Source organism: Procambarus clarkii, chromosome 14 (assembly GCF_040958095.1).
Source record: "Procambarus clarkii isolate CNS0578487 chromosome 14, FALCON_Pclarkii_2.0, whole genome shotgun sequence".
NCBI classification, from domain to species: domain Eukaryota; kingdom Metazoa; phylum Arthropoda; class Malacostraca; order Decapoda; family Cambaridae; genus Procambarus; species Procambarus clarkii.
In genome coordinates, this window is record NC_091163.1 from 46,081,729 (window position 1) to 46,101,968 (window position 20,240).

The 20,240-nt window shown below is 42.0% G+C and overlaps 1 protein-coding gene across 2 annotated transcripts in view; it reads right to left on the bottom strand.

Moving 5' to 3' along the window:
- Positions 1-17,433, bottom strand: part of LOC123771011 (tripartite motif-containing protein 59-like) — a 166,397-nt gene extending 148,964 nt beyond the window's left edge. Inside the window, exons 1-2 of one of the 2 annotated variants that reach the window (XM_069324579.1) lie at positions 17,095-17,433; positions 605-675 (exon numbers count right to left, since the gene is read on the bottom strand). In XM_069324579.1, coding sequence (XP_069180680.1) covers positions 605-610 — 6 coding nt within the window. In that variant the 5' untranslated portion in view covers positions 611-675; positions 17,095-17,433. The remainder of the gene's footprint in view (positions 1-604; positions 676-17,094) is intronic. The other variant, XM_069324580.1, reaches the window with a different exon arrangement.
- Between the last annotated feature and the right edge of the window lie 2,807 nt (positions 17,434-20,240).

Below are 20,240 nucleotides of genomic sequence, written 5' to 3' on the forward strand. Positions count from 1 at the left end.
GAAAATGAGTCTGCCCACGGCTGTGGGGCATGCTGGGAATATTTTTCAAACTGGTGGATGCTCATTGGAAGCCTCAGGCCTCCATCTTGTACCCAAGTTTTGAATCCTACAATATATCTACGAGTGCATTAAGGGGTTATGCGCACCCCCGATTGAGTGCATTAAGGCACTATGTGCAGTTCAGAGGGTTAATACACTCAACATAACTAGTTAATATCACCATGATTAATACATTCACCATCACTGGGTGATAACAATAATACGCTCACCATCACAGGGTAATGACACCATGATTAATACACTTGCTAGCACTGGTTAATGACAATATGATTAATACACTCACCATTACTGGTTAATGACAACACCATGATTAATACATTCACCATTACTGGTTAATGACATCAAGATTAATACTCACCATCATTAGTTAATAACATTATAATAAATACACTCACCATCACTAGTTATTGAAAACATAATAAATACAGTCATTATCACTAGTTACTGTAAACATCATGATTAATATGCTCACCATAACTGGTTAATGACATCAACATGACACACACACTCACCTCTTGTACAGTAAGAATAAAAGTGTTCTTACCATCATTAATGGGCAGAAGTTGTGTTTGCTATCGTCCTTGGTAGCCGAGCAGAGACTGGAAGCCGTATTACCTATTAGGCGAAATAAAACATTTAAGGTTTCTATAACTAAATTTTCCCATCAAAACATAATAAATGTTTAGAAAAATGTAATAATTTTGTTTATGTATTATGCTAAGAGCAGGTTCTATATTGGTACGGAGTACCAGAAGCAACAAGAGTAAGTATGGGCCAATAGGCCCTTTGCAGTTACTTCCATTCTTCCCTCTCATTTATCCAATTAATACCCAATGTTCCGTGTTCTGTCTTGTGTTGGTCAAAAGTTTGTTCACCTCATACAAAACTGTTGCAACATATCACCTCACCCAAATGCGAGTATATAAGACAAGCTGTTTAATTAGGCATGTATTATGTTTCAGATCCTCATTTTTACCGTACCCGAGTGCCTGAAATTTATCACTGTTAAACATCATGTTATTTTCTGCTGCTCAATCGAAAACTTTGTTGACATCTGCTTGTAGTTTTTCAATGTCTTCAGCAGAGGTAATTTTCATGCTGATTTTTGTGTCATCTGCAAAGGACGACACAAAGCTGTGACGTGTATTTTTGTCTATATCAGATATGAGAATAAGGAACAGTAGCAGTGCAAGGACTGTACCTTGAGGTACAGAGCTTTTAACATTGCTTGGACTCGATTTTATCTGATAGACTGTTACTCTTTGTGTTCTGTTCGACAGGAAATTGAGTATCCAGCGTCCTACTTTTCCAGTTATTCTCATTGTTTAGAGACTTCTTTTAACAATATAAGAAGAGGAAATAATTGTTTGGAAAGAATTTATTTTCTGTGCACCAAGGGGTTGTCATATTTTAATGCAGAACAGTACAGTGGTTAAACAAAACATGCTGTTCGATTAGACCATTTCAGCAGCCCATTATCCATTTCAGTAATTTTCCTTGTATTCCCAGCTCAGCAAGCTGTTCTAGCATGATTTCCCTGTTTGCTGTATCAAAAGCTGCTGCTAGGTTGATGAAGACGGCTTGAGGGGAAGCTTCAATATGAGCGAAGTAGTCAGGAAAACAGTGTTGTGTACTGAGCCCAGGCATAAATCGAAACAGTTGGGGAGACAGGTGCCCCTGTATACGATACGTGAGTCGGTTAAGGACAATGTGTTCAAGCACTTTACAAACACATGATGTTAGAGATATGGGCCTATAATTATCTGAGTGTGGTTTGGGGATATGAACAATAACACTCTTTGTCCAAGCATCAGGTAATACTCATTCACTTAACCCTTAAGCTGCAAAACACGTCATATGACTTTTGAGTAACTTACGCAAAAGTGCGCATCACGTCACATGACGTAATGAAGTACCGCGCAAGATTTGAATAGCCAGTGGGGGGTAGTGGGGGCCCCCCATACGCTGCCTAGGGGCTATAGTAAACAGCCGCCATTTTGAAAAAATCCAGCTCTGCCACCAACGCGTGGAAAGCTTCAGTTACCTAGCAGTCACCATGGCGAGCGCACGGCCAAACGCCTCCCGGGCACACACCACTCAATCACTTACTCAAGAGTTAAGTGAATTATAACTAGTGAATTATTTTCTGATGGTGAGGAATGTGATATTGATAACTCTGACATTGATAAGCACTACACGCAATTGACCGATGACAGTAGCACAGAGAGTGAATTTGAGATACAGCCTCTTCCCATTGCGGGGCCTACACGCTCAACAGTGCCTCCTCACCCAGTGTCTACTCCAATTCGTGCACGACCACACAGTTCTTGTACTTATTTAGAGTATGAGAATATTTTGGGCGACGAGTCAGAGGAAGGTGACTCTTTTTCTGCTTTTAATGAGGTGGATTCAGAACATATTGTTACCATGCCTGTCGCTAGTGCCAGTGGTGTTACCAAGCGAGATTTTGTCGTGTCAGCAGCGTCTCACCCAGCCAAGCGCCGCCGCATGGCACCACATGAGGAACCAAGACCCTCATGTTCACGTGATATTACCTCATGTTCACATAGCACCCGTACTTTGCATAGACAGGCTTCAGCTCCTGGTACATGGTGTGCAACGATTCTTCGCCGTCGTGCCGGTGTTTCGTCTTGCAGGACACAAGGTGTACTTGTGTAGAGTGATGGTATTACAAACCTTTTCCCTGATACTGGTGAGGACGTGTGTGAAATAGACTATTTTACAGCATTTAATGATGAGACGCTCATGGAATATATTGTACACCAAACGAACCTTCATGCAGCTCATCTCATTGGAAAAATATAACAGAATTTTCACGATTACAGCATTGGAAAAACACCACTGTAGGTGAAATGTATTTATTTTTGGCACTATGTATGTTGATGAAACATTGTGTAAAACATATTATCTCAGATTATTGGAGCAAAGACCAGACTGTTCCAACACCTTAGTTCGGGAAATATATGTCCCAAGACAGGTTTCAGATACTCCTCAGGTGTCTTCATTTTGCAAGTAATGAAAACCGGACAGAGATTGATAGACTTTGGAGAGTCAGGCATATTATGAATGAAGTGATTGGAAAGCACAGATATTTCAACGTACCAGGACAGAAGCTGGTGACTGACGAATCCCTTGTGCTTTTCAAAGGACGTGTTGGGTTCAAGCAGTATATTCCCTCCAAACACAACAGATTTGGATTGAAATTCGTTGTTCTTTGTGACTGTGAAACAGGATACGTGTTACACATGATTCTGTATTCTATTAGCAATGTAGACATTCCCGGTAACGACCAACATGGTTTCTCAGGTAGTGTGGTAAAGTTACTGATGGCACCATGGATGAACAAGGGCCACATTTTATACACAGATAACTACTATACAAGTCCCTTACTAGCTAGGTTCTTGATTGAAAATAGAACTGGAGTGTGTGGCACAGTAAAGCCAAGAAGACGAGAAATGCCAGTGTTTGACAATAATCTTGAAGTTGGTGACTGCCAGCTAAGAAAAAGTGATCAAATACTCTCAGTTAGGTGGAAAGACGAGAGAAGTGAACTTGCTGACAACCGTTCATGATGGTACAATGGTGAACAGTGGCAAGGTGAACCGAGTAACAAAACAACCAGTATATAAGCCAGATTGTCTTCTTGACTATAATATCAACATGCGTTTGGTTGATAAACGTGACATGATGGTGGGCGCTGTCGAGTGTGTTAGGAAAACATTGAAGTGGATGAAAAAAATGTTTTTCCATCTGGTTGACGTAAGCATGCTGAACAGCTACAATATGTATCTGGTGAAAACTGGACGTAAACCAAGTTTCTGTTCGTTTGGTTTTACACTTGTGACAAAGTTACTAACAAAGTTTGGCAAAGAAATTCCTGGCATACAAAGACCCCATCATGAACCCAGTGTTGCAACATGCTGCTACACCCAGGCTCACTTACACGGAGGCCTTTCAAGCACACAGACTAAAACATTTGCCACCAGCTGGAAAGCGTGCATATAGACCAACGTGATTGCATAGTTTGTAGAACAAAAAAAAAAAAAAAAAAGAGAGACCACAGAAACGTAAACTAGTGCAAATATGGTGTGAAGTGTGTGCAGTCCCGTTGTGCGCTGTCAACTGCTTCAACGACTACCACTATCTCCAAGACTTCTAAATGTACAATGATGTTGCAAAAACCTGTAAATAGTGAGTGGATGTGTGTAAATATAATAATGAAAAATGTGAATACATACATGGCGTAATTGAAAACATTTGTGTGTGCATTATTGTGACACTATTAATCAGGTGTATACTTAATGTATGCAAGTTGCATTATAATTCAACATCAAGTAATATTATATGCAACACAATAAGTGAAAAAGTAGAGTTGAGTATAGTCTTTACTTAGCCAGGTCTCTGTTAAAATAATAAATGATAGTTTAGTACCTAATGCTGTGAGTAGTGCATTTATATCATCAAATTTTTTACCAAGTGATCTGACATTTTGGTTGAAAACTGATAGGCAAGTGTTATTTTGGAGGTTTTTTTTTTTTGTGCAAAGTTTGGTGTGTAATAGGTGCAGTAGTGATGATCAATATGGTGGTTATTGTAGATGTGTGACAGCAGATTTAGTTGAGGATCAATATCAGCTTGCATGTAGATGCAATGGAGTCAAGATACAATAAGGCAAGCAATTACACAACAGTAAAATACTATATCTGCTGTAAATATCAAATAACTATAACAAAAACACACACAAAAAAGTCAAATAAAGATCACTGTAGTTAGACAAGAAGGATACACAAGTAAAAACAAAAATCAATAAAGATTGACAAGAATAATGTTCAATAATAATATGGAATTAATGAAGACAAAAAAATTACAAGGTTAATCTTAATTAATTAATACTGACTTAAATAATCATAAAGTAATATAATTTTAATGATAATTAACTATAATTAGCTTAGTTATGATCCTATAATTAATATATAAGAAAAATATGAACTTAATTAAATCCAATAAGTGAACAATATAAATCAAAATACCATTAAATTTAAAGATAACAGAGTAAGATAATACATTTGAGTAAGATTTTACTAAGATACTGAGGTAGATGCTTACATAAGTACATGGAGACTTTACTGAGATGTTAGGAACTTTTATGGATGAGAGAGCATTATTTAACCAATAGAGTGAAAGACAGCACCTTGGACAAGGTTAGGCCAGGTTAGGCTCAGACACTCATGAGATATTTTCAGTATTGGCATTGGAAAGATTCTGGTTTTCAGATATGCCACAGTCATTAAAGGTCAGTAGTTGTTGGTCACACTTTATTTCATATCTTCTTCCTGCTCTTTCCTTCTTTACAATGATCGTTCCATTCCTAGTGTAGCGCTGCTTAATAACACCTGGGTTTTGTTGGTGAATTTGATGCAGTCTGTAGAGGAGGGATCCATGCTGCTTGGTAAGGCACTCATTTATATAGAGGTTGGTTTTTTGTTTTGCAGCTGTTTGTATGAGGTCATACTTAGCAGCCTGATTTGCAAGTTTGATGAGCATTCACGTAATGCTGTGGGGACTGTTTTAATCTTTTCTAACAGCCGATTTGATATCAACGTAGACTTTGATATTTAAAATAATTAAGGGCGTGAGCTACATTACAGCAGTTCTCACCTTGTAGTTCCTCTGGTAGATCCGCAGAGCTAATGATCAGAGAGTTGTGAAGTTGTTGTTGTTCTAAGGCGTCTTCAGAGGCCGCCTGGTGCATCTGGAGATTTATTTATTTTTCCAGCTTTTGAAGGATGTCGCTTTATCCTGGTTGCATTTCCCCTGGTCATAATCTTATTTATTTGCTCCATTGTGTCACTTGTGAATTGCTTGATTGTTGGTCATCGAAGATTAAAGGAGGCGGACATAGTTTGTTGTTGATGGGAGACCGTGGCTTGGAGGGGCCTCAATTGCTTCCGAGGAAACTAGATTGAAACTACACAATCTACACTAAATTGTGTAGGTTCTTCAGCCATTTGTTGTCCCGCAATGGTTTGAAATTTATACAGGGAGGCATAGATTGAGTGAATTCCACAGCTTGAGTTTTGAGTTGAGTCGTTGGCAGCAGCTGGGAGAGAGGGTTGGTAACGCCAGATGCTGTGTTTACCAACACTGGCGATGATCCCAGTGTTGCCGTTGTTTCATTTGGGTCTCTTGGTAACAAGTTGAATGGGCGAGAGGCACCTCTACCTTGCCTGTTGCCAGGTTTGGACATGTTTACGGTGGTAGATACTTGGTAATGTTTACAGAGGTAGATACGTGGAGATTGGTAGTGGAGGTGGGTTAAGAATATGGTGTACGCCTGGCAGCAGGGTCATACATAAACAGGCACAATGAATATTTGTTATTTATGGTTGATTACTGTTGAAGTTTCCTGTGAGTTATGGCATATTAAGTCTCCATGCACTTACCTCTTGCTAGACAGCAGTTAGGCAATGTAGTGTTGGGTGGAGACAAAATTAACCCAAATTTTCTGCCACAGTGCCAGTGTCTTTTGCCTGCATTCCCGCATAGTTATCTGGAAGAGGAAAGAATACAACCCTCTTCCCCACCCTTCCTGTTGAAGGAATAGAGGTATGAAGAAACCCCAGAACTGGTTGATACCTGGTTGGTTGATATCTGGTTGATGGGGTTCTGGGAGTTCTACTCCCCAAGCCCGGCCCGAGGCCAGGCTTGACTTGTGAGAGTTTGGTCCACTAGGCTGTTGCTTGCAGCGACCCGCAGGCCCACATATCCACCACAGTTTGGTTGGTTCGGCACTCCTTGGAGAAAATTATCTAGTTTTCTCTTGAAGGTGTCCACGGTTGTTCCGGCAATATTTCTTATGCTCACTGGGAGGATGTTGAACAACCGTGGACCTCTGATGTTTATACAGTGTTCTCTGATTGTGCCTATGGCACCCCTGCTCTTCACTGGTTCTATTCTGCATTTTCTTCCAAAATGAAGAATCTTCATTTTGAATCAAAATTAAAATCTTCCAAAAAACTGAAGACAAAACTCACAAGAAAAACACAGAAACCACAATGGTACCCCCAGCACCAGGCCTGGAACCACAATAGGACCCCAGCACTGGGCCAGGCACCACGATGGGACCCCAGCACTGGGCCAGGCACCACGATGGGACCCCAGCACCGGGCCAGGCACCTGAGCCAAGCCATCCACCCAAAATGGGATGAGACACAAACTCCAGAAACCTGCTGTGAGCCATACCCAATTGTCTGAGTGTCAAACAAGAAAGCCCCTGAACCCCAGGATGCACTACACAAAATATCTTTGGATGGTTGACAGTATCTGGATAGTCACCAGTAACTGGACAATTGCCAGTGACCAGTCACCAATGTCTGGTTACTAGCATCTGGATGGTCACCAATATCTGGATGGTCACCATTATCTGGATGGTCACCATTATCTGGATGGTCACCAATATCTAGAGGGTCACCATTATCTAGAGGGTCACCAGTATCTAGAGGGTCACAGTATCTAGAGGGTCACAGTATCTAGAGGGTCACCAGTATCTAGAGGGTCACAGTATCTAGAGGGTCACAGTATCTAGAGGGTCACCATTATCTAGAGGGTCACAGTATCTAGAGGGTCACCAGTATCTAGAGGGTCACAGTATCTAGAGGGTCACAGTATCTAGAGGGTCACCAGTATCTAGAGGGTCACAGTATCTAGAGGGTCACCAGTATCTAGAGGGTCACCATTATCTAGAGGGTCACAGTATCTAGAGGGTCACCAGTATCTAGAGGGGCACAGTATCTAGAGGGTCACAGTATCTGGAGGGTCACAGTATCTAGAGGGTCACCAGTATCTAGAGGGTCACAGTATCTAGAGGGTCACCAGTATCTAGAGGGTCACCAGTATCTAGAGGGTCACCATTATCTAGAGAGTCACCATTATCTAGAGGGTCACAGTATCTATAGGGTCACAGTATCTATAGGGTCACAGTATCTAGAGGGTCACAGTATCTAGAGGGTCACCAGTATCTAGAGGGTCACCAGTATCTAGAGGGTCACCATTATCTAGAGGGTCACCATTATCTAGAGGGTCACAGTATCTAGAGGGGTCACAGTATCTATAGGGTCACAGTATCTAGAGGGTCACAGTATCTAGAGGGTCACCAGTATCTAGAGGGTCACCAGTATCTAGAGGGTCACCAGTATCTAGAGGGTCACAGTATCTAGAGGGGTCACAGTATCTATAGGGTCACAGTATCTAGAGGGTCACAGTATCTAGAGGGTCACAGTATCTAGAGGGTCACCAGTATCTAGAGGGTCACCAGTATCTAGAGGGTCACAGTATCTAGAGGGTCACCAGTATCTAGAGGGTCACCAGTATCTAGAGGGTCACAGTATCTAGAGGGTCACAGTATCTAGAGGGTCACCATTATCTAGAGGGTCACAGTATCTAGAGGGGTCACAGTATCTATAGGGTCACAGTATCTAGAGGGTCACCAGTATCTAGAGGGTCACAGTATCTAGAGGGTCACAGTATCTAGAGGGGTCACAGTATCTATAGTGTCACAGTATCTAGAGGGTCACCAGTATCTAGAGGGTCACAGTATCTAGAGGGTCACAGTATCTAGAGGGTCACCAGTATCTAGAGGGTCACCATTATCTAGAGGGTCACAGTATCTAGAGGTCACAGTATCTAGAGGGTCACCAGTATCTAGAGGGTCACAGTATCTAGAGGGTCACAGTATCTAGAGGGTCACAGTATCTAGAGGGTCACAGTATCTAGAGGGTCACAGTATCTAGAGGGTCACCAGTATCTAGAGGGTCACCAGTATCTAGAGGGTCACAGTATCTAGAGGGTCACAGTATCTAGAGGGTCACAGTATCTAGAGGGGTCACAGTATCTATAGGGTCACAGTATCTAGAGGGTCACCAGTATCTAGAGGGTCACCAGTATCTAGAGGGTCACCAGTATCTAGAGGGTCACAGTATCTAGAGGGTCACCAGTATCTAGAGGGTCACAGTATCTAGAGGGGTCACAGTATCTATAGGGTCACAGTATCTAGAGGGTCACAGTATCTAGAGGGTCACCAGTATCTAGAGGGTCACCAGTATCTAGAGGGTCACAGTATCTAGAGGGTCACCAGTATCTAGAGGGTCACCAGTATCTAGAGGGTCACCAGTATCTAGAGGGTCACAGTATCTAGAGGGTCACCAGTATCTAGAGGGTCACCAGTATCTAGAGGGTCACCAGTATCTAGAGGGGTCACAGTATCTATAGGGTCACAGTATCTAGAGGGTCACAGTATCTAGAGGGTCACAGTATCTAGAGGGTCACCAGTATCTAGAGGGTCACCAGTATCTAGAGGGTCACAGTATCTAGAGGGTCACAGTATCTAGAGGGTCACCATTATCTAGAGGGTCACAGTATCTAGAGGGTCACAGTATCTAGAGGGTCACCAGTATCTAGAGGGTCACAGTATCTAGAGGGTCACAGTATCTAGAGGGTCACCAGTATCTAGAGGGTCACCAGTATCTAGAGGGTCACCAGTATCTAGAGGGTCACAGTATCTAGAGGGTCACAGTATCTAGAGGGTCACCAGTATCTAGAGGGTCACCAGTATCTAGAGGGTCACAGTATCTAGAGGGTCACAGTATCTAGAGGGTCACCATTATCTAGAGGGTCACAGTATCTAGAGGGTCACAGTATCTAGAGGGTCACAGTATCTAGAGGGTCACAGTATCTAGAGGGTCACAGTATCTAGAGGGTCACCAGTATCTAGAGGGTCACCAGTATCTAGAGGGTCACCAGTATCTAGAGGGTCACAGTATCTAGAGGGTCACCATTATCTAGAGGGTCACAGTATCTAGAGGGTCACAGTATCTAGAGGGTCACCAGTATCTAGAGGGTCACCAGTATCTAGAGGGTCACAGTATCTAGAGGGTCACAGTATCTAGAGGGTCACCAGTATCTAGAGGGTCACCAGTATCTAGAGGGTCACCAGTATCTAGAGGGTCACCAGTATCTAGAGGGTCACAGTATCTAGAGGGTCACAGTATCTAGAGGGTCACAGTATCTAGAGGGTCACAGTATCTAGAGGGTCACCAGTATCTAGAGGGTCACAGTATCTAGAGGGTCACCAGTATCTAGAGGGTCACAGTATCTAGAGGGTCACAGTATCTAGAGGGTCACCAGTATCTAGAGGGTCACAGTATCTAGAGGGTCACAGTATCTAGAGGGTCACCAGTATCTAGAGGGTCACAGTATCTAGAGGGTCACAGTATCTAGAGGGTCACAGTATCTAGAGGGTCACAGTATCTAGAGGGTCACAGTATCTAGAGGGTCACCAGTATCTAGAGGGTCACAGTATCTAGAGGGTCACCAGTATCTAGAGGGTCACAGTATCTAGAGGGTCACAGTATCTAGAGGGTCACAGTATCTAGAGGGTCACAGTATCTAGAGGGTCACAGTATCTAGAGGGTCACCAGTATCTAGAGGGTCACCAGTATCTAGAGGGTCACAGTATCTAGAGGGTCACAGTATCTAGAGGGTCACCAGTATCTAGAGGGTCACAGTATCTAGAGGGTCACAGTATCTAGAGGGTCACAGTATCTAGAGGGTCACAGTATCTAGAGGGTCACCAGTATCTAGAGGGTCACAGTATCTAGAGGGTCACAGTATCTAGAGGGTCACAGTATCTAGAGGGTCACAGTATCTAGAGGGTCACCAGTATCTAGAGGGTCACCAGTATCTAGAGGGTCACAGTATCTAGAGGGTCACAGTATCTAGAGGGTCACAGTATCTAGAGGGTCACCAGTATCTAGAGGGTCACAGTATCTAGAGGGTCACAGTATCTAGAGGGTCACCAGTATCTAGAGGGTCACCAGTATCTAGAGGGTCACAGTATCTAGAGGGTCACCAGTATCTAGAGGGTCACCAGTATCTAGAGGGTCACAGTATCTAGAGGGTCACCAGTATCTAGAGGGTCACCAGTATCTAGAGGGTCACAGTATCTAGAGGGTCACAGTATCTAGAGGGTCACCAGTATCTAGAGGGTCACCAGTATCTAGAGGGTCACCAGTATCTAGAGGGTCACAGTATCTAGAGGGTCACAGTATCTAGAGGGTCACAGTATCTAGAGGGTCACAGTATCTAGAGGTCACAGTATCTAGAGGGTCACCAGTATCTAGAGGGTCACAGTATCTAGAGGGTCACAGTATCTAGAGGGTCACAGTATCTAGAGGGTCACAGTATCTAGAGGGTCACCAGTATCTAGAGGGTCACAGTATCTAGAGGTCACAGTATCTAGAGGGTCACAGTATCTAGAGGGTCACAGTATCTAGAGGGTCACAGTATCTAGAGGGTCACAGTATCTAGAGGGTCACAGTATCTAGAGGGTCACAGTATCTAGAGGGTCACAGTATCTAGAGGGTCACAGTATCTAGAGGGTCACAGTATCTAGAGGGTCACCAGTATCTAGAGGGTCACCAGTATCTAGAGGGTCACCAGTATCTAGAGGGTCACCAGTATCTAGAGGGTCACAGTATCTAGAGGGTCACAGTATCTAGAGGGTCACAGTATCTAGAGGGTCACAGTATCTAGAGGTCACAGTATCTAGAGGGTCACAGTATCTAGAGGGTCACAGTATCTAGAGGGTCACCAGTATCTAGAGGGTCACAGTATCTAGAGGTCACCAGTATCTAGAGGGTCACAGTATCTAGAGGGTCACAGTATCTAGAGGGTCACAGTATCTAGAGGGTCACCAGTATCTAGAGGGTCACAGTATCTAGAGGGTCACAGTATCTAGAGGGTCACCAGTATCTAGAGGGTCACAGTATCTAGAGGGTCACCAGTATCTAGAGGGTCACCAGTATCTAGAGGGTCACAGTATCTAGAGGGTCCACAGTATCTAGAGGGTCACCAGTATCTAGAGGGTCACAGTATCTAGAGGGTCACCAGTATCTAGAGGGTCACAGTATCTAGAGGGGTCACAGTATCTAGAGGGTCACCAGTATCTAGAGGGTCACAGTATCTAGAGGGTCACCAGTATCTAGAGGGTCACCAGTATCTAGAGGGTCACAGTATCTAGAGGGTCACAGTATCTAGAGGGTCACCAGTATCTAGAGGGTCACCAGTATCTAGAGGGTCACAGTATCTAGAGGGTCACCAGTATCTAGAGGGTCACCAGTATCTAGAGGGTCACAGTATCTAGAGGGGTCGTCAGTATCTGGACAGCTGCCAGTAACTGAACAGCTGCCAGTAACTGAACAGCTGCCAGTAACTGAACAGCTGCCAGTAACTGAACAGCTGCCAGTAACTGAACAGTTGCCAGTAACTAAACAGTTGCCAGTAACTAAACAGTTGCCAGTAACTAAACAGTTGCCAGTAACTAAACAGTTGCCAGTAACTGAACAGCTGCCAGTAACTGAACAGCTGCCAGTAACTGAACAGCTGCCAGTAACTAAACAGTTGCCAGTAACTAAACAGCTGCCAGTAACTAAACAGCTGCCAGTAACTGAACAACTGCCAGTAACTGAACAGCTGCCAGTAACTGAACAGTTGCCAGTAACTAAACAGCTGCCAGTAACTAAACAGCTGCCAGTAACTAAACAGCTGCCAGTAACTAAACAGCTGCCAGTAACTGAACAGCTGCCAGTAACTGAACAGCTGCCAGTAACTGAACAGTTGCCAGTAACTAAACAGTTGCCAGTAACTAAACAGCTGCCAGTAACTAAACAGCTGCCAGTAACTAAACAGCTGCCAGTAACTGAACAGCTGCCAGTAACTAAACAGCTGCCAGTAACTGAACAGCTGCCAGTAACTGAACAGTTGCCAGTAACTGAACAGCTGCCAGTAACTGAACAGCTGCCAGTAACTAAACAGCTGCCAGTAACTGAACAGCTGCCAGTAACTGAACAGCTGCCAGTAACTAAACAGCTGCCAGTAACTGAACAGCTGCCAGTAACTAAACAGCTGCCAGTAACTGAACAGTTGCCAGTAACTGAACAGCTGCCAGTAACTAAACAGCTGCCAGTAACTGAACAGCTGCCAGTAACTGAACAGTTGCCAGTATTTGAAAGATTGCCACAATTTAGACAATCACCAGTCAATTGTCACCAGACAATTACCATATCTGAACAGGTCCCAGTATCCGGACAGTTGCCATATCTGGACAGGTGCTAGCATCTGAAAGGTTACCATTATCTGGACAGTCACCAGTAACCAGACACTTGCCAGTAACTGGATGGTTGCCACTATCAGGACGGTTACCAGTAACTAGATGGTCACCAATATCCAGATGGTTTCCAGTACCTGAATGGTCACCAATATCCAGATGGTTTCCAGTACCTGAATGGTCACCAATATCCAGATGGTTTCCAGTACCTGAATGGTCACCAATATCCAGATGGTTTCCAGTACCTGAATGGCCACCAATATCCAGATGGTTTCCAGGACCTGAATGGCCACCAATATCCAGATGGTTTCTAGTACCTGAATGGCCACCAATATCCTGACAGTTACCACTACCCAGCCGCCAGCATCCGGATGGTCGCCAGTATTTGGATGGTCACCAATATCTGGAAGGTCATCAGTATTTGGATGGTCACCAATATCGGGAAGGTCATCAGTATTTGGATGGTCACCAATATCTGGAAGGTCATCAGTATTTGGACATTTGTCTGTATCTTTCTCGGTTAATCAGCAGAGGCAGTACCTCACTTTCCAGGTCGATGATTAGATCAATATAGTCCAAACACTAACAATTCGATAAGTCAATGTCCAAGCCCCAGCAATTCCATAGGCCTATGTCCATACGCCAACACTTGCATAGGCCTATGTAAGACAATGGTGGAGCATACAGCACTCAAGTACTTATGGTGGATGATGAGAGTGCGAGGAACAAGGACCTGATTCATGAAGCTCCATGTATTTCTTCGTAAGTAGGTTTGCTACGAAGGTTCCCAAGTGCCGGCTAAGAACGCGCCAAAGGGCAATTCAGAGAAGTAAACTTACGAAGATTTCTAAGTAGTTCACTTAGGTCTCGCTAGATGTCACTACGCTTTTAGTTTGGCCAATCAGAGAGAAGGTAACATTTTTCATCTTACAGTTATAGCCAATCACGACGCTGCCATATCAGAGTTTATCCGTGACCACTTGCGACATATTTACGCCAAATGTTCTTATAAAATTAGTATATTTCGAAGTAAAACAATGTTTTTTCAACTTGTACAGTCAGCACCGACATTGTAGTATACAAATATGTTACATTTTTTGTTTACCTACATATTTCTAAGAGATAGTGTATAGCTCCCCTTCTCGCTCCCAAGACTTGAGGAGCGATGGTATCTATTTACGTATATATTTACCTAAATTTACCCAAGGGCCACTAACTATCTAGTGGCCTCGACGAGGACAAAAAGCCAGGGGCTTGTTAAGTCCCACTAATTGTCCTAATGATATTTTCTAGCTGGATTTTAGCAGGTACGGCTTCAGCGGGTAGGCAGTTCCATGGGTTTTAACCATCTGGGTAAAAAAACATCGTTTTTCAGTCTTACTTGGGAGGACATACTCTCCAACACTATATCTGTGATTGCCCTGTTACAGTATCAGTGACTTCATACCAGATGATATGAGGCACTTTGAGCTCTGTAATTACTTCATACACTCAGGAATATTGGAAGATATTCTTGTGTTGTACCCAGATTTTGTCAGTGGGAGCTAATAGGTCAGCCTTAAGTATTTTGTTCTCTCCTGATTCCATGTATGACTGGCCGTCCTGTGAGGTGAGGATGTTGGATGAGTTTGTAGCTGGTTTTTTATCTAGACTATTTATTTATTATTATTATTTATTAATATATATATAAGAAGGTACATTGGGATTGTGAGGCTACATAGCATAGTGATTATATTCTTGTAAAGCCACTAGTACGTGCAGCGTTTCGGGCAGGTCCTTAATCTAACGTAAATACTAGCAAAATTTATAAAAATGATAACAGGTAATGTTATCTGTTAGTCAGGTAAGGAAACAAAGAAAAAAAGTTGAGAGAAATTAGAAAGTATATTAAAGCACATTGGTAGCTCAAATTGATTGCATTGACAGCTTGAATGATAGTTTAACAAAAATTACAAGGCACAATACAGCATATTGCTAGCACTGAAAAGAAGACAGCAATGATCACAAAGGTAATATTGTTTGGATTAAGTACATAAAGATTGGGAGATTGGGTAACACTAGATACAGACCAAATTTAAAGCACAGTGTAGGAAACTATGAAGATGAAATTAGGTACTTTTTGGTTTTGTTTTTGAATGAGGTAAAAGTCTGACAGCTTTTCAATTCATTAGGGAGTGAGTTCCATAGACTAGGTCCCTTTATTTGCATAGTGTTTACACAGATTAAGTTTGACTCTGGGGATATCAAGGAGATATTTATTTCTGGTGTGGTGATAATGGGTCCTATTACATCTGTCCAGGGAGAGTTTCAGAGAATGAACTATATGGTCCTTCATACAGAATAGGGAAGCAGCACATTGCTGTGTATGCCTAAGCATGTTAAAAAAATACATTGTTTGAGAGGAGTCTTGTAGAAACTAGTAAGAGAACTGTAGTTATAATATAATGTTTCCATGATTCAGTGCTTACCTCTTGTGAAAATCGTGAAGTTATTGTTTAGTCAGAGTTGATTTATTTTTTGTATTGAGGCAGGTATTTTCTCCCCTGATTCCATGTATGACTAACCATCCTGTGAGATGGGAGTATTAGATGAACTTATAGCTAGTTTTTTATCTACACTGTGTAATCTTCCACATAGAATAGGGTAGCAGCACATTGCTATGTATACCTAAGCTTCTTAATACAAAAATATCAGTAATAAAGATATTAAATTAAAGTTTGTGTCATTACCAATATTATCCTTATTAAATCATGTTAACCATGGATCATTAAGATCTAATGTTGATATGTAATACAGAAGTCATATTTCTTTTGAATCATTCATTAAATTGTGCATTATGTCTCAATATTTCACTTCTTTGGATATAATGTACTGTATAGTACAAAAAGATAGAATAAAAATAAACCAGTAATATTTCTTTCATTATATGTTTTATTTAAATAACTGCATCAATATTTTTACAGCTGACAGGATTTGTTTCTCACAGGTGCATTATTTGTTAAAAAATTAGGTTTATTGCTACACACAATGGTGCTACATAGCCTTCCCAGCTTGGTGCCTTCTTTTGATAATTACTTACTGATTGTTACACAGCCAAATTGTGTAACAGGAAGAGGTCTTGGACACAAATTTGTTCCATGCTAAATGTAGAGGAATCAGCTGAGCATTCCTCAAATAAAATAGGCTGCCTCAGCTTATAAGGTAAATAAAATAAGCATTTCTCAAATAAGTAGCTGACTCACCTCACTTCCTTAATGCTACATAGCCTTCCCGACATGGTGCCTTCTTTTAATAATTACTGGTTCCACACACCCAAATTGTGTAACAGGAAGAGGAACCCTACTTCCCTCTCTCTTTTTTTTAATAGTCCATATAGTCATAATTATAGGTTTAATTATTCAATGAGAAAAGTTTTTGAAGTTTTTACCCTAACCTAACATCTTTGTGCAGGATATTTTTCCTTTGTGTCCCACCCATGATTTAATTTCAAAATAAAACCAAACAAAATAAATTAAATGTGTGTATGTATAGCTAAGGTACACCCTTACTGATTACTAGGTGAACAGGGGCATTTGGTGATAGTAAATGCTCCCATCAGGCAGGGCTCATAACCTTCTCTCATATTTCAGGTTCACCAGTGTTTATTTACTTAATGACTACTCGTATAATATCTTGCTATTATAAAACTAATTCTCCTATCATAAAAGACATATTTACTTCAAGTTTCAAGCAGAGAAACTTGTGGTAATTAGACGGACCGGACGTAGCCGCCACGAAGGGGCTAAGAAGAAAAACATTGGTAGCTAAGAAGAAAAACATTGGTAGCTAAGAAGAAAACCATTGCTAAGTACCTTGGTGAATGTGGCCCAAGGTGGTCAGGTGGAGCCAGTGACTCCTTTCTTCAACAGTTTTGTCTCTTCCTCGTGGTATATCCTCAATGTCTTCAGTGGTGTGCCCTCACCACACACTTACACTGCCACAACTGTCTTGTGAGTATTGTGGGAGGGACAATTTGGCGGGTATTTTGGACACAGGAGACCGTCTTTAAGATAGGCGAGGAGCGTCAGTGTTATCTCACGGGTCGTGTACACGTCCAATAGTGGAACCTTTGTTGTGATGACGTCACTCGCTCGCTTCCCCGCCACCTTCCTTCTTCCATTTTCTTTGGTTACTGATCTTTGCCCACACTTATGTCTAATGTTGGGTTTTATTTAGTTATTATTTACCGGTATGTATTTATTTATATTTATTTATTTATATTGAAGAAGGTAGAGTGGGTTGTGAAAGCACAACATTGGTGATTGAGTGTTACATCACTCAACGACAGGGAATCTACATCAACGAGTGCTTGACTAGAAAAAGACAGCAACTCCTCTACCGCCTGCGTCAAATCCGTCATCAAAACCCAGATGTGATTCATCAGTGCTTCGTTAGAGATGGCTTGATTAAAGTGAGAAAGACTTCAGTAGGTAAAATGTTTACAATTGCTAATGAGGATAACCTCAACACTTTCTTCACCCAATGTGGTTTGTCTCACCTTATTATCACTCTCAATGAGTCAACATAATTAACCCCCTTGTCACCTAGTGCGGGCTACGTATCCTAAGTCTCTTTGTTTCACTTTTTAAATTAATTTTTAATTTAATTTTTACTAGTCATTTATTGGACTTAGTTAACTGAGTGCTTTAATATTTCTTTAGGTCTTATTTTGAGATATTTGAGATATATACAAGAGTTGTTACATTCTTGTACAGCCACTAGTACGCGTAGCGTTTCGGGCAGGTCCCTGGAATACGATCCCCTGCCGCGAAGAATCGTTTTTTCATCCAAGTACACATTTTACTGTTGCGTTAAACAGAGGCTACAGTTAAGGAATTGCGCCCAGTAAATCCTCCCCGGCCAGGATACGAACCCATGACATAGCGCTCGCGGATTATTAATTATACGTTCATAACTAAACTACTTATAGCAGATCATTTTGAATGAAATATTGACACATCGCTGGAACATTGGTTATAGAATTGTCTTTAAATTCACGTATCTTTTAGCACTCCATCACATAGTGACGGAGGATGTGCGAATAATTTTGTTGACACAATTTACATATGATCAGGTCTACATCAGCAGATAATGAGAATTCCCAGAGATACTTGTAACCGAGTCTAAGCCGAGCAGTAGTAACATCTAGAAGTCTGCTGATTTTATTGGATGAACCATAGATGTGTGGCTCCTCTTGCATGATAGTATGATGATAGATGGAATTACTGGTGTCAAATTCACTTTGCCTCAGTTCTACAAGATCTTGTTGAAGTTCTCGGTGTACTGCTGCTCTCATATTGCTCATTGACAATCCAAGGTTACACTCAACGGCTCCTTTAAAGGCAGATTCTTTGGCTAACTTATCAGCTCTATCATGCATTCGGAGGCCAACATGAGATGGAGACCACATGAAATGGACTCTGTTACCATCCTTAATAATTTTGTTGTATTTGTGTCTAGCTTCGGATACGAGCATGTTACAGTTATGTCTTAAAGAGTTGAGAGCATTTAAGGATGATAAGGAGTCACTTACAATTAATGTATCAAGTTTTGAGACTTGTACACATTTCAGTGCAAGGATCAAGGCAAATAGTTCAGTCTGGAGGGTAGAGACTCAGTTGCTTATACGGACTCCCCACTCAAAGTATAGGCCATCGCCCATTGTCAGGACAACTGCACTTCCAGCTGCACCCGTGGTGCGGTGTAGGGAACCATCAGTGTATATAATTTGAGAGAGAGAATGCTCTGTGGACAGAGCATCAATATGGCTTAAGGCGTTGAGCTTTGCCTCAAGACGAAGCTTGGGCTGATCTCTAATTTGCTTCTTGGGTGGAAAGGGAGGGATTAAAACTGGAAAGGGTGTAACCTCCCACGGTGCAGGAAAGTGCCGTTGTTGTTTCTCTTGGTACAAATCATGAACTCCATACATTCTGAGTTGAGTTCCAGTTTTGTTATCCATTTGGAACAATGCTGATCTTCAATAAAGAAATTCTGGGGGGCTTCTGTGCAAGGATTAGGATGAGTTAGCCTAAGCATTTTTATACCAATTTGACAGTTAATTTCAGTAACACGATCAACAACGCTCAGAATATTAAGTTCCTTTCTCATATTAAGTATCTTTGTGGTACGAGGGCACCCAAGGATTATCCTCAAGGCTTCGTTCTGCAATTTTTCAAGCCCTCCAAGCTTTCTTTCAGGCATCAAAACAAGCAGAGGTGCAGCATAATCCACTAAAGCTCTGATGTATGCAAAGTACATCATTTTGACAATGCTGACATTGGCACCATAGCCTGAGTGATAACCTGCAACAGCCTTGAGAGCTCGGAGCCTCTCTTTAAACTGATGACAGAGTCTGAATACAACAGGACCATACAGTGGCACCTCAAGGCCAAGGTATTTGAATCTGTTTACATAGTCAAGCTGGGAGCCATCAGACAGTTGCATCTTGCGAACAGCTCCTCCCTGCCTGGGTGGGCGCAGATTGTGTATCTTTGTTTTCTCTGCTGAGATAATTAAACCTAGGTCCTGACATGAGTCTAATACAGAGTTAAGAGTGTTCTGCGTGTTAGCATACCCAGTGGTGTGTATCATTATATCATCAGCATAGCTAATGATGTGGACGTTGGGTTTGCTCGGTATAGAGTTTAACAGCGTGTTTATTAAGATATTAAATAAGGTAGGACTGAGGACACCTCCCTGCGGGGTGCCTAGTTCAAAGTCTCTTGTTACACTTCTATGCCCCTGGAAAAATACAGATGACTTCCTGTTGGATAAGTAACCCCTGATCCAGCAAAGAAGCCGACCACCAATATTCATTCTTGCAAGCTCACTCAAGATAACATGTCTATTTGCAATATCAAAGGCAGACTTAAGATCTAGGAAGGTGGTATATGACTTTTCAGTGTGCAGGGTAAGAAAGGTGGTGATGCAATGATGCACACTCCTTCCATGCATGAAG